A 12522-nucleotide genomic window follows, 5' to 3' on the forward strand; every position below is an offset into this window, starting at 1 on the left:
CAAAGGAAGACAAGGTATAATTGCTGAATAGATTTCCATATCTGGCCATATAGCTAAAGCTTATAATGATAAAACCTGTCTGTTTATATGTCTATCGTTAACATTTTTTTAATGTTAGTTACTGCAATCTTAGTTAAGGATGGCTTTTGACCTCTGCGATGGAGGAACCTCCGTGATAGATCTGAGCACTCAATAAAAGTACACACCTTAACAGCTTATCTCCATTTGGAAATGGGTATTAAATTACAAGATTGCTTAAACACCTGCCTGCAATAAACAAGTGTGCAACAAGCGCACACACAGGTGAAAAAATGGCTAGCATTTAAAAATAGAAGGCAACAGAGGAGAAAAAGCCTCTTCCTAGTTTTTAAGGCAACAGATCGATAGGGTGACACTACCCTGAAAGACTGTAGCAAATCACCTGGTTTTCAGTGCATTCACTGAAACACAGGAGATCCTTCTAACAGATACTGCTTCCCAAACTTTAGGAAGCTACCAATGGGAACAATTCTGGGAGTCTGAGATTCATTTAAAGAAAAAAAAAAAACAAAATATTTAAACTGACTTAGATTTTTTTAAAAAAAAAATTTTCCCCAACAAATATTTCCTTTTTCTTTTTATTTATTTCTAAGTGATGCCAATACAAGGACAGCTTCTGGGAGAAGGGCAAATTTTGAGCTTAAGTTATCATCACCATAAAAAAAGCAATAAAAGTCTTGGCACTTTGAGAAAAATGATGCAAATTATAAACGTCTTCAGAGGTATAGAAGACTTCAGAAATTACAAAATCAGGATGACAAACACTTATGGTTTCTGAACCTGCCGAGTATGCCTGGGAGTGCTACGCACATAAGTTTGTCTTCTTCCAGTCAACACTCTGAATTGCTTTATCAAGTGACACAGACATTTCCAAGAGACCTTTCTTTCTGTCTTGTCTGAAACTCTGCAATTTAAAGGCAAGAAGCAATCACCTTTGTAACCTGTCCAAACCACCAAGCCAACACATAACAAGCCAGTAAAATATCTTTGTTCAAAAAAGATACAAACAATGACCTAACTATTTGGGAAGACTTTTTTTTTTTTTCCATTCAAAACAAAAACAATTCACCCCACTCCCAGGAAAGAAATATTAGGGCAGAAATCAGCTGCCAAACTCCACATTTAAAAGCACGGCTTCCCCTTCCTCGCCCCACACAGCTTGATCAGTACTGTTATGCGGGTAGCAAAACCAGGCATGAATCATAAGTTCTACAAGTTAAAAATCATTATAGCTGCATTTTATTCTTTTCACTTTCAGTCAGCATCTTGCGTACAGACATACTTTATTTGAAAAGAATTTTCTAAAACTTACCATATATATGAAAAGAGGCACAATGCTCTGCAATGCTCCCATATACTGTCCAAGAGCTACGTTAAATCTTTCAATATAGAGATCTGGAGGGCTGGCCTGCAAGAAACCGTAAAAGTCAGGTTGTAATTTGAACAAGAGAAAGATCTGGAACAGTATGGGCTATGCTTTCATAGCAAACTCAAAAAACTACAAAGTATTTGATACACTACGTCCACACAAAGCAAGCCACACATCATTCCAGAGTTTCTGCTATAACTCCCTCCAGCAAAACCAGTTTTCTTCAGTAACTGGTTTTCGCCTAGGACTACGTGTCAGTGCCCAGCAAAAGGTGCATTCAGTAAGAAACAGATTATGTCTGTAGCAAACTAGCATTTAGCATACGCAAATAATAACACTTATTAAAGACCAGACCTTCTTTTTGAAAGAACTGTCAATGCCTAAAATCCATAACCACATTTCAGCAAGTGCTGCGGTGTGTGCTGCGACCCCCCTGCAGGCTTTTACTCTGAGAGAGCAGGGCGGCATTAAACTGCATCTGAGCTGGCAGCGGCTCATCCTCCAGCTCCAGGGAGCACTGTCCTTCACAGAAAACACGTTTCAGCTTTTGCTGTGTCACCTAGGGCAAGGCAAATATTCGGGGTTTTGAGCTGGAGGGACTAGGAAGCAGCATCTTCAGGTCAAGCTCTGCACCTGGCGTCCTGCGCCCCAGATCAGGCCCATGGAAATCTGCTGCAGGCACAGCATCGCCCTGCACCCCCAAGCAAAACTCTGCTACACAAAACGTGAAGGTGCCAACTTTACGATAGGCCACGTAGTGCTAAATAGCACTGCTGTTTTCTGTGTACAATACCATCTTTCCCAAAGCAGGAAATAAGGAAGCTAAAAAGATCTGTTCTGCAGCAAGCTAAGTTAAATTGAGACAGGAACCTGAAAAATGGGAAGCACTAACCTCTGCTTCTTTTCTAAATATTTATTTGGAGGGATGCAGGGGAGCTGCGTTAGAGCATTCAGGAGTGCACTTACACACCCAGGGACAGAAGCAGAGATGGAGTAACGTGTTCCTCCACTATCCCCCTCTCCATCCCAACTCACCCCCTTACAGCGCTCCGCTTCTGGCCCAGCTCGCCTCTGCTTTTCAGAGGAGGGGGCAGGTATCCGCCCCAGTTCCTGCTGTTCATATACAGATACACACCTATACACAAAGTGTTCTTGCTAGTGAGAAGCAAAACCCTTCCCTTGCACTGTTTTCTTCTCCGACAGTGCAAAGCCAGAAGAGGATGGAGACCGCAGCAGTGACCGTGACCTTGCAAGAAAACGAGCTCAAAGATTCTTCTAAAGCCAGAAGCGTCTGTGGTGTGAGAAACGCTCAAGGCCAGCTGCGCCTCAACCACCTTATCAGAACTTACAGCTCTTATCTTTACAAAGCAGATTTTTCAGCCTTTATATGGAAATTCATCAGGGGCTCTAAGAGAACAGTTAAAATTTATGTTGACTTTTTGCTCTATTAAGTATTCTAAATTTATAAAAGTTTTTTTCCCTTTAAACTAGCTTCTTTTGCCTCCCTCGTTAATATGCTTAATGAAAACGTGGGTAATTTTCACAGCAAACACTGATACAGAGCAGACGTTTCAGAAAGGAAAGCAAAACTGGCAAAGGAATAAAGAGTGTTATTCCATATGCTGTTGCCAAAGGTTATATATGGTTATTCCTCATTTTGATCCTAAGTTTTTAATCTTATTGCAGATGCAGTTCTCAGGGGTGGCCAAACACATTTTAGTTCAAAATGCCAACAACGTATAGAAGTGGCTACGAACTCAAAGGGCTCCCTTTCATATATAGTTACACGTATAATTGGTTGCAAATAACATGCAATGAAATCTGCATTTCTAAACAGTATGTATTCCTGCTTCACTCCTTTTTAACCTCAACTTTAACCATGGTTATACTCTCTGATTTGCAACGGCTTGGTATACAGCTTCTAAGATTAAAGAAAAAGGAAAATTCTACTTCAAAGAACATGCCAGACAAAAGGAGACCACAGCCTGACCCAGGGCACCACTCTTCTCTCACTGACAGTTTGCACTTTTCATTAAAGCAAAACAAAAAACCTCAACACCAAAAAACACAGAGACAGAAGCTGTTTGGACAGTATGTGGTTCAATCTCATGAACACTATAGGCTACAGCGTACAGTCAGTCTGACACCCTTTTTACAAGGGACAGCAAGGATCGATAGGATCGATATCTTCTTCCACCACTGAAGATGAAAACTCTGCTAGTTCACATCACAATTACATTAAAATTAATGTTTTAAGAAGGAAAAACAAGGAAGGTATCCTAATGGAACAACAACAACAGGTATCGTAATGGAAGGATACCTGTTGACCACGACCACCACCACCCTGCAACCAAGTGGAAAAACAACTGCTCTAGATGAAGACAAAGCTAAGAAAAGTCCTGACAGCTTCAGGGGAAGCACTCACTAGTGTCAGGCAATAATCAGGCCTCGGTCTTAACCTCTGGAGTGCAAAATCACAGTGTTAACTGCTTTATCAGCGTGAGATGTTACCTTTGAGTTTTATTCTCCTGGTAGTGTTTCACGTCAAGCCTCAACAGTCAAGAAACTAACAGGAAAGCACGCACTACCAGTCTCCTCCATTACTGCTTGGCTTGTAAGCTGACAAAAAACCCAAGCCAAAGAGAAATCAATAATGGTATTTTCACAATTCATCTATGAATTATCATAATCTGTGTGGGGAAAACAGAACCATCTGTTTTCTGTTCATTAGGGTGTTACTGTGTGGCTGCTCAAAACTGCTAGACTGAAATCAATTACTTGTTTGAGCACAGGAACTTTCTCTGGATCTCTACGTTCACACTAATACTACAGTAACTGGAGTGGGACTGGCTTTATATAAAACTACATTAATTTTATAAACTGAAAAGCACAGCACCAAATTCATGAGTAAATACATGCTAAGATTTTTCTATTAAGTGGCCATCATTAGAGAAGAAATTGCATTTAAAAATCCATATTTCTTCAACTATAGCTATTATTAAAAAAAAACAACAGTGCTTAGGCTGATATTTTTCAGTCTTGGTCTTAGTCCAGAAAAGATAACAAGTACATTCAGCTGTTATAATTACAGGGGAGGGGCACAATTCAGCATGACATTTACTTCTTACAACCCCCCAGAAAATATTAAGTCTTTAAAAACCACTCCTATCTTACCTGAGGGATGTATTACAGAGGCTATTCAAAGAAAGAAAAATATACCGCTAGCCTAAAGTTTTCCAGGAAGGAAGAGGATCCTTCGTTCCTTCACTCCCCATCCCGGATTTCTCAAATTGTGATGCAGTTGCATTGGCTTAATATCTTTAATTTGGTTGTGAGTCAACTACTTCGCATCAAATACTATGGCTGCTGTTAAAAAGCTACTGTTAAGGACATCATTTAATCTCCTTACACACCACAGCGGACATCTCAGCACCAAGAGAAACGAGAAGTGACAAGAAAATACATTTGAGAAAGGATGACATACAAGACAGACATCTTCAAACAAAACAAGCAATTAAAGACCTGGATATACTAAATTACCCTTCCCTTTTTGAAATCTGATATCTAGGCATTTCAATGAACTTGTGAGCAAGAAACTATACATGAAAAAGATGTGGTTTTTTTCAGTTTGAATGTCATTCTTTGACTGAACACATGAATGAAACCAGAAGACATGCTGCTGGCTCAAGACAACGCAGAAATGGCTCGCAACAAGAGAAACAGTGACAACAGTTCTTTGCTTGGGGAACACAAATTTAATCTGTTTATGAATAGTCGCCTGGCGCAATCAGCAATATATTCAGTAAAGCTTACATTCCTATGTTGAATGGGCAGTTCCATTTTCCTGGGAACATGCTCACTGCCAAAATGCCAGCGTACATGCTGCAGCATCTCTCCCACGCCTGCCAAGTGAAAAGGGAGAATGGCTATGACTACACAAATTAAGCTGCTATTCATCTAAGTGGTCTGAATCTTTTAAACCAGTTTTAGTTGTTTCTCAAGAAAACGTAATTTGTTTACTTTGCTTTGCAGACCATTTATGTGATGCCCAGGTCTACCTCACTAGACTATTAAAACTTTTTGCAAAAAACAGCCATCGAGCCAAAGTATAATTCATTCGAAAACTGACTGCGTCTTCCTATTCGAGTCTGCACTCAGAACTGTTCAAAGCTGTACAGCATCGTGACGTGCTCTCGTATAATTGTCTTCGAGCAGGGTAGCAGATGTAGGCCATGTCTCTATTTCCATTCTACAGGATTGTGAACAAAAAGACATTGTATCTAAGGACCATCAAAACTATTTAATAGTAAGAAATCTTCAGAACCTTCTCCGTCTAGTAAATGCATATTCACTTGTGCTGTATTAACTCTCATCTTTCTGTAATTACATCAGGGTCTGTAGCAGCCAGTGTAGTGGGGCAAGGAACTAAAAGTGACTGCAGGAATACAAGCCTTTTGGAAAAGCTGCAGGCAAGGATACTTTTCTCAGGTTAGCTTGCTCTTGGCCATATCATTTTTATGGCAATTCTGGCAACACGGTGAACCCACCTCTACCTCAAATCCAAAGCCATCTTTTTGATGTCCACACACGAAGATGCACACATTTCTAACACTTCTGGTTCCTGCCATCTGAGTTCTACTACTGGATCATTCATTTGATATGATTCAATTCAGTGTGATTCACAGCATTAAAGGTTTGTTTCACACACAATTAAGCAATGTTCCCCAGCAAAACTGATGAATAAATGCCTACGGCTTTCGATGCTTGGGGTTTGCTGTTGTTTGGGGTTTTTTTTTTTCCCCCTTTTAAACATTATGGACCAGATAAACAGCCAGTCTGAGTCTCCTTTTTAAAAAATGGACTGTCGATATTAACAGGTAATGCAGTTGACCCAAATGGACTTTCAGAAACACTAGTGATTTAACATATTGAGTAATAAAAGAGTTAGGAAATGCACATTCTCAATTTCCATCTTCCACCTGCTTCTGATCTTTTCTATAGGCAGATTTGTTTTCTACGCAAGTGTTTGAGAAACTACTGCAACTATGGAAATTATTTCAGCTGATCAACTAATGACAGACTAATGAGAGTCAATTTGAGTGTTATTTCTATGCTAGAAGAGATGAGACATGACTCGTGAAGAAGGCTCGATATTTCTCATCTAGGTAGCAAGTCAGACAATGCCCACACAGGCAGTGTAATAAAAATGGGCTTCTTCGTGTGGATGGAGCATATAAACCCGGCCTCCCACAAGTACATTACTGAAGCCTAATCTTTACTTAATTATCAATCTGATTTACTAGGTTTACACAAAACCAGCCACAGATGATTTTGTCAAAAGTTACAGTTTACAGACTGGCATAAGTGTTCAATTACAATATAAATGTAATTTATATTGTAATTTATATATTGTAAAAAGCACTATATAAATGTAATGTGATCATCAGTGTACCTTGGAAGGAAAGTGAAATATATCTACAAATCAATCCGGGGTAAAATAAAAGTATAAATAAAATAAAAAGTATAAAATTAAAGTATAAATATCAAGGACTACTATGAGGTGGTACCCATACATAACTCTGCCCACAGCCAGAAGCTCAGTTTTACCAACCCCTCAACGCACTACTTGGATGCATTTTTATACCACCCTAACTAAATGCAAGGCTCACAAGATAAACGTGACATGCCACCCGAGCGTCATGCTTTTACTCCTGTCATCAGGAGAAATACTGAAAGTTACACAACCGTTTCTAAAAGACAAATAAGGAAGTTCAGAACTTGATCGGAAGTTTGGAGTAAGGCATCTGACAGCCTTACTGAATATCAGGTCGGTAACTATCAGATTAATGCTTCAGAAAGAGTCGGGGCAGGAGATCACAGATGGCAAAACTCCATGTAATCACAGGAGACAAGTGGAAGGTAAACGTGAGACAGAAGGAAAAGGCAAGGAAGGAACAGGTTGTCCACAACAGATATTGCTGACATTTTTAAGAACAGATGGCAACCAACAGTGACGTGATACAAGGCACTCAGTTCCCAGAGTTTTGGCAGTCCTCAAAATACAGTAATCTGACTCCAATGCATATTTTTCCGTGAAAACAATAGGTGAGAGGTATTTTCATACACTGCACCGACTGGTTTGAGAGCTGTCAAGACAGAAGGCTGAGAAGTTGTAAGGATTAATCTGCGGCAGGAAAGCCTTCTGGCATTGCAGTGAAGGGCCTAAATCTGCAGGTCCTGGGGGCCACAGAGCAACCATGCAAATTATCTACCATGTTCGTTATAAAAAAAAATACATATTGTTCATAATAAACAAAAATACACACCTACATACACATCTCAAGACATAACAAAGGAGAACAACCTCAAGCCATCTGGAGTGTTCAAGAGCATAAGTACGTTATCAGCAATTGGTTCCAAATTTAATCCAATGCTTTTAGGCAGATGGAGTTTAAGCAAGAAATTCTGGTGGTTTAGCTCTACCACTTCTGCTTGATTTAAAAATCGAAAAAATGCAAGCAAACCAGTGTTTATTTACTCAGAGAAAGACTGATTCTCACTTATTAACTTCAACAAACATAAGAATTCCATATAGTTAGTGAACTCAACGGTTTCTGGTCAAGACAAAAAAAAACCCCCACAACACACACAAACAAAAAACAGATCCCTTTTTCTCTTTTCTCTAAAGAAAAAGAGAGTGCAACATGAAGAAGAACTGCTTTTCAGCTCTCGGTCATTTCTTAAAGGAATTATTGAGATTATTTTAACTAAAATGAAAATATTCCACTGCACTTGCACAAGAAAGCTGTTTTTGTCATGGGCCAGCTCAATGCCTCGGTGCATTCTGATTGTCAATGCTTAAAGTATTTTGCAGTGGCTTTTGCTGAAGAGACACGTAACGGGCAGAGTACTTGATTTTAAATGACTTTATCACAGTAGGTAAGAATAAGTTAAGCCAGAAACAATAGTGCCTAACGCAAACACAGTTTTCTTCGTTTTAAAAAGAGATATATTTAGTTTGAAAGTGTAAGCCTGTGTATCCACCCTACCTCATACATGTGAATGACTCAGCACTTACCGACAAAAACAGCTGTCATTCTTTTAAACCATAACATAATGGGCTATGTCCATTACTGATAAAATGTTCCCGAATAAAGCATCTTGGAAAAAATCATCTGTATGCTACAAGCTTCACAGACCTCAAGACAACAGGAAACATGTTCATTTGTGTTTTCTGCAGCCACCTTTTTTTTTTTTTAAGTACACAAAATACAAAATTCTGATCAATTCAAGAATTAGGGAAATTTAATTCTCAATTACTGGAAGCTCCACATGGCAAAACTCAGTCTTACTAATGCAGAGAAACTGGTCAGACATCGACTGCAAGAACGGAAGGCAATCCTTGCTCAGAGTCTTTCCATAACTGAAACAGCCTGAAGAAAGAATCATTTACTTACACACATGGTAAGATGGGAGCTAGAAGTGTCTTAGGATATAGGAGGCCCTATATGAAAAAGCTGATGGTCCGATGACAAGCAATTCATCTCATCTAAACATACTACAACCCAGCAGGCAATGTTCACTGCGTTTCACCCAACGTCTAACGTCAGCCCACCCACATTTTCATAACACCTCTGCCACCACTGGAAATTTTTTTTTGTTTTTTTTTTTTAGGTGAAAACTTGTGAAGCAGACCTTTGGGAGCACACGTGGTGACAAACACCAATGCCACACAAGGTGTCCTGCAGTCTGGAAGAGCAGAAGTCATGCAGTGGATGACCAGGGAGTGTCACACGTCCCTGTGTGACCTGGCACAGCCCCCGAGACACCCAGCTCAGGACACCCGAGTGCCCGCCACTCCACTGACTTCAGCTGGTCGGGAAGCTGAGGGCTAAGCACATGGGGAGGAATAGAGGGAGTTTCTGCAGTGAATGCCTGGCAGGAAGCAGACAAACTCCAATAAGGCTAGAGGCGTGCACGAGGCCACGCAAGAGCAAGTCTGACCGGTCCCCTGGGATGCTCCCACTTTTACTCTTTGGTATCTGACAGTTTTACTGCTTTTGTGTTGATGTGTGGTTCTGGTAGAAAACAGCTTGCTCTGACATGTTGGTTACACACAGACATTCTGCAATCCACCTGCCACTAAACTGTTGCACTTCTATGCAAAAAAGTTGCTCGGCTCGTCCAGAGTAAGACATTGCATTTGCCTGCCATTTCAATTTTCATGATCATCTGCTTTCTTACACAAACCAACATTCCTGCTTATACGGGGCTACATTTGCATCCCTGTATCTAAAAAAAATAAAAATTATCTTGCATCAAGTCACACCTTGCCAATTAAACAGAACTCTGCAATTAGATTAAATATTGTTGGCAGGCAGAATGAGTTTATGTCAGGGAAAGCAAAACACCATATATTGTGCATTAAAAGGATTTGCATACACAGGGGTTTTTTTATTGTTTGCCTGTGTGAACCAGAAACCTCCAAGCGACCAACATTTACAAAGTAGTTTGTTGTTGTTGCTAAGGTAAAGATCTAGCACAACATTTTCAACATAAAACCCAAGTGACTACGTGTCATCAAAATGTATTAAGATCAAACACGTATCAGAATATTAAAATATATTGCAGTAAAGTAATTTCTTAAGAGTAAATTTCACAACCCACAGTTAAAACAGTTTCTTTACAGGACAATTTTCTAAGGCACATGAGTTTTACTTCGAGGAGCTCAAAAAGATGGATTCACCATCCAAAACCAAAGTCATGTTCGCATCAGACAAAACCCACCTGACACACTCAAAGATGTTATCACATTACATCACAGTCCTCCTGCCACCTGCCACAAGGTGTGTCTAATCTACGTAAGGAAACTTTTGCAAGACAAAGGTTGCATTAAGCAGTTGTCTCAATTACTCTTTCAACAGCTGACGTTCAGAAGGCAGCCTTGTTTTTAGGCAGAAGTATTTAACACGCATATGTGCTAAAGCAAACTTTAAAAGCAGCTGCTTCCTCAGTCAGTTTTGGAACTTTAGAGAAAGAATCAAGGACAACCACAGAGTAAAGAATTCAGGGTATTCCTAAATTCAAAGTAATGCAGTACACTACCATGGGATGTATCAGAAGAACTGGCCAAACCTGTACAGCTGCAATAATTCGCAGTTCTCACAAGCAGAAGAAAAATGTACAGGCTGCACCAGCTCAGCAGAACCAAGGGAAGGCTTTATTTTAAATACTATGTCCATCTACTGTAACCAATTTTTTTACAAAACAGTGAGGCTGTCATTCCACAAGGAATAAAGAAATTGCAAAAGAAAAAAAGAAGCAAAGAACCTAGTTCAAGACAACCTAGATATTTTATAGCCAAAGATTGCCCCAGAGACCATGTCCATTAAACACAGGTTGGTTATTTTTCTTTTTAAGGAAAGCAACAAGAGGAAAAGAGTGAAACGAGAAGGACATCAGAGTGATCACAGTGCTACATAGTTTTATGAGAGCGCACATTTATCCAGAAGTACCTGATGCAGTTAAAAGTAGAAAGACTGCTTTTGACTAACTGAAATTATTTATCAGTTATTAGAAGCACTGCAGGAGCTGCTGTAGTTTAGGGTTCCTTTGTATTTAGCACCTCTACCTGATGCACTGCAAGTCAGAACAGAACTCAAACATCAGTTACGGAAGTGACAAAAGCTGCAGGGAAACAAAAGTGTTGCTACTACAGCAATGATCATTTCAAGAAAGTGTCTGGAGATTCTAGCCTAGAAGGAATTTTCAACACGGAACACACATGAAAACAAACATGGATGCACAAATAAGATGCAGAGAAGGATAGGGATATACAAAGTGTATTAGGACTGCTGTAAACCACTGACATCTAGAGATAGGCAAGAAAAATGCAGAATAAACTGTAGCACAAAACTTTCATATGCAATAAGTGCTAATTTATACCTTACAATTCGTATTTAAGTCACTTCAATTTTTTCCTTTAGATTTTCCCTTTTGTGCTGCTTGTGATGCACAAGGACCACAAACAGTTTATACAGATTAACACAGCAATGGCAGACACCCATGTCATGTTCTCAGATCCCATTTGACTGAAGCATTTACATCCTAGATTATACTGTAGATTTCCCGTTCTCTAGTCTTTGATTCTGTATTATATATTCAAGTTTAGCCACTGCTCTGCATGTGGTTCAGATCTCAAAGGCTAGTCAGTGCCATGCATTTGGATCTAGTAGTTGGTATTCTGTCTGACAGCCAGTTAGTGAATGAAGCAGTCCGCAATTTAGTAAACTAGTGTAAATCAGTCTTAAAGGCAATCCCCTCCATGGGCCATCTACATGCTGCTCTGATATAATCACAGATCCCAGGAAAGACAGAATTAGATTGTGCAGCTTCTTACCTGCAGCTCCTTTGAGACTCTCTCTAAGTGGTTAGTTATCTTTTTTATTAGGTCACTATACATCTGTTCCGAATGCTGCTGGCATACACACTTATACACACAACTGCAGAAACAAATATAGGAACAAACAATGAACTTACAACAGTTTGCAATGAAGGGTAACAGACTTCAAAATATTTTGTTCAAGTCTCAATTTAAAGGAAAACAGAGTTAGTTGAATGATTGCTGAACTTTTAAATACAGCCCTGAACTTGGAATGAACTCCAGCAGACTCTTAAGTCTGCCCTGGAGGCCCCAGTGTGTCCGTCCCAGTCCCACTCCCCAACCTCACTAACTTACAATGAGTTCTCTTAACAGTGCACTTCAGAACAGCCAGGATAATTCTGTCAACAGCGCACTCCTAATTCTGGCTTTCATCTCTCCTATGCAAATGAAGTCCCCATTAAAATAAGCAAGTTTAGTGATTATACGCATATGCTAGGGCAAAACCCTTATTAAAAGAAGGGCAACACTGACAAGCAGTCATAGAAGCTGCATCAAAACCGTGCTAGTGTTCTAAAAAGAAACAGCAAAAGTTCTAAAATTACAGACCCAAGCATGTTACTCCATCCTTTGTCGCTTAAATTCTAAGAAAACCCTACATTTCCATAATAAACAAATATGCAGAGAAAGAGCAACAAAACTTTAATTCTGCATTCCATGGCTTGGCTCTGTT

The 12522-nt window shown here is 39.6% G+C and overlaps 1 protein-coding gene across 1 annotated transcript in view; it reads right to left on the reverse strand.

Annotated features, from left to right (window-relative positions):
• Window positions 1-12522, reverse strand: part of CACUL1 (CDK2 associated cullin domain 1) — a 54989-nt gene that overhangs the window by 31418 nt on the left and 11049 nt on the right. The window contains 4 exon segments of the mRNA XM_054204808.1: window positions 1352-1447; window positions 5222-5239; window positions 5242-5310; window positions 11808-11910. Coding sequence (XP_054060783.1) covers window positions 1352-1447; window positions 5222-5239; window positions 5242-5310; window positions 11808-11910 — 286 coding nt within the window.

The sequence above is a fragment of the Rissa tridactyla genome, chromosome 6 (assembly GCF_028500815.1).
Source record: "Rissa tridactyla isolate bRisTri1 chromosome 6, bRisTri1.patW.cur.20221130, whole genome shotgun sequence".
Lineage (NCBI taxonomy): Eukaryota > Metazoa > Chordata > Aves > Charadriiformes > Laridae > Rissa > Rissa tridactyla.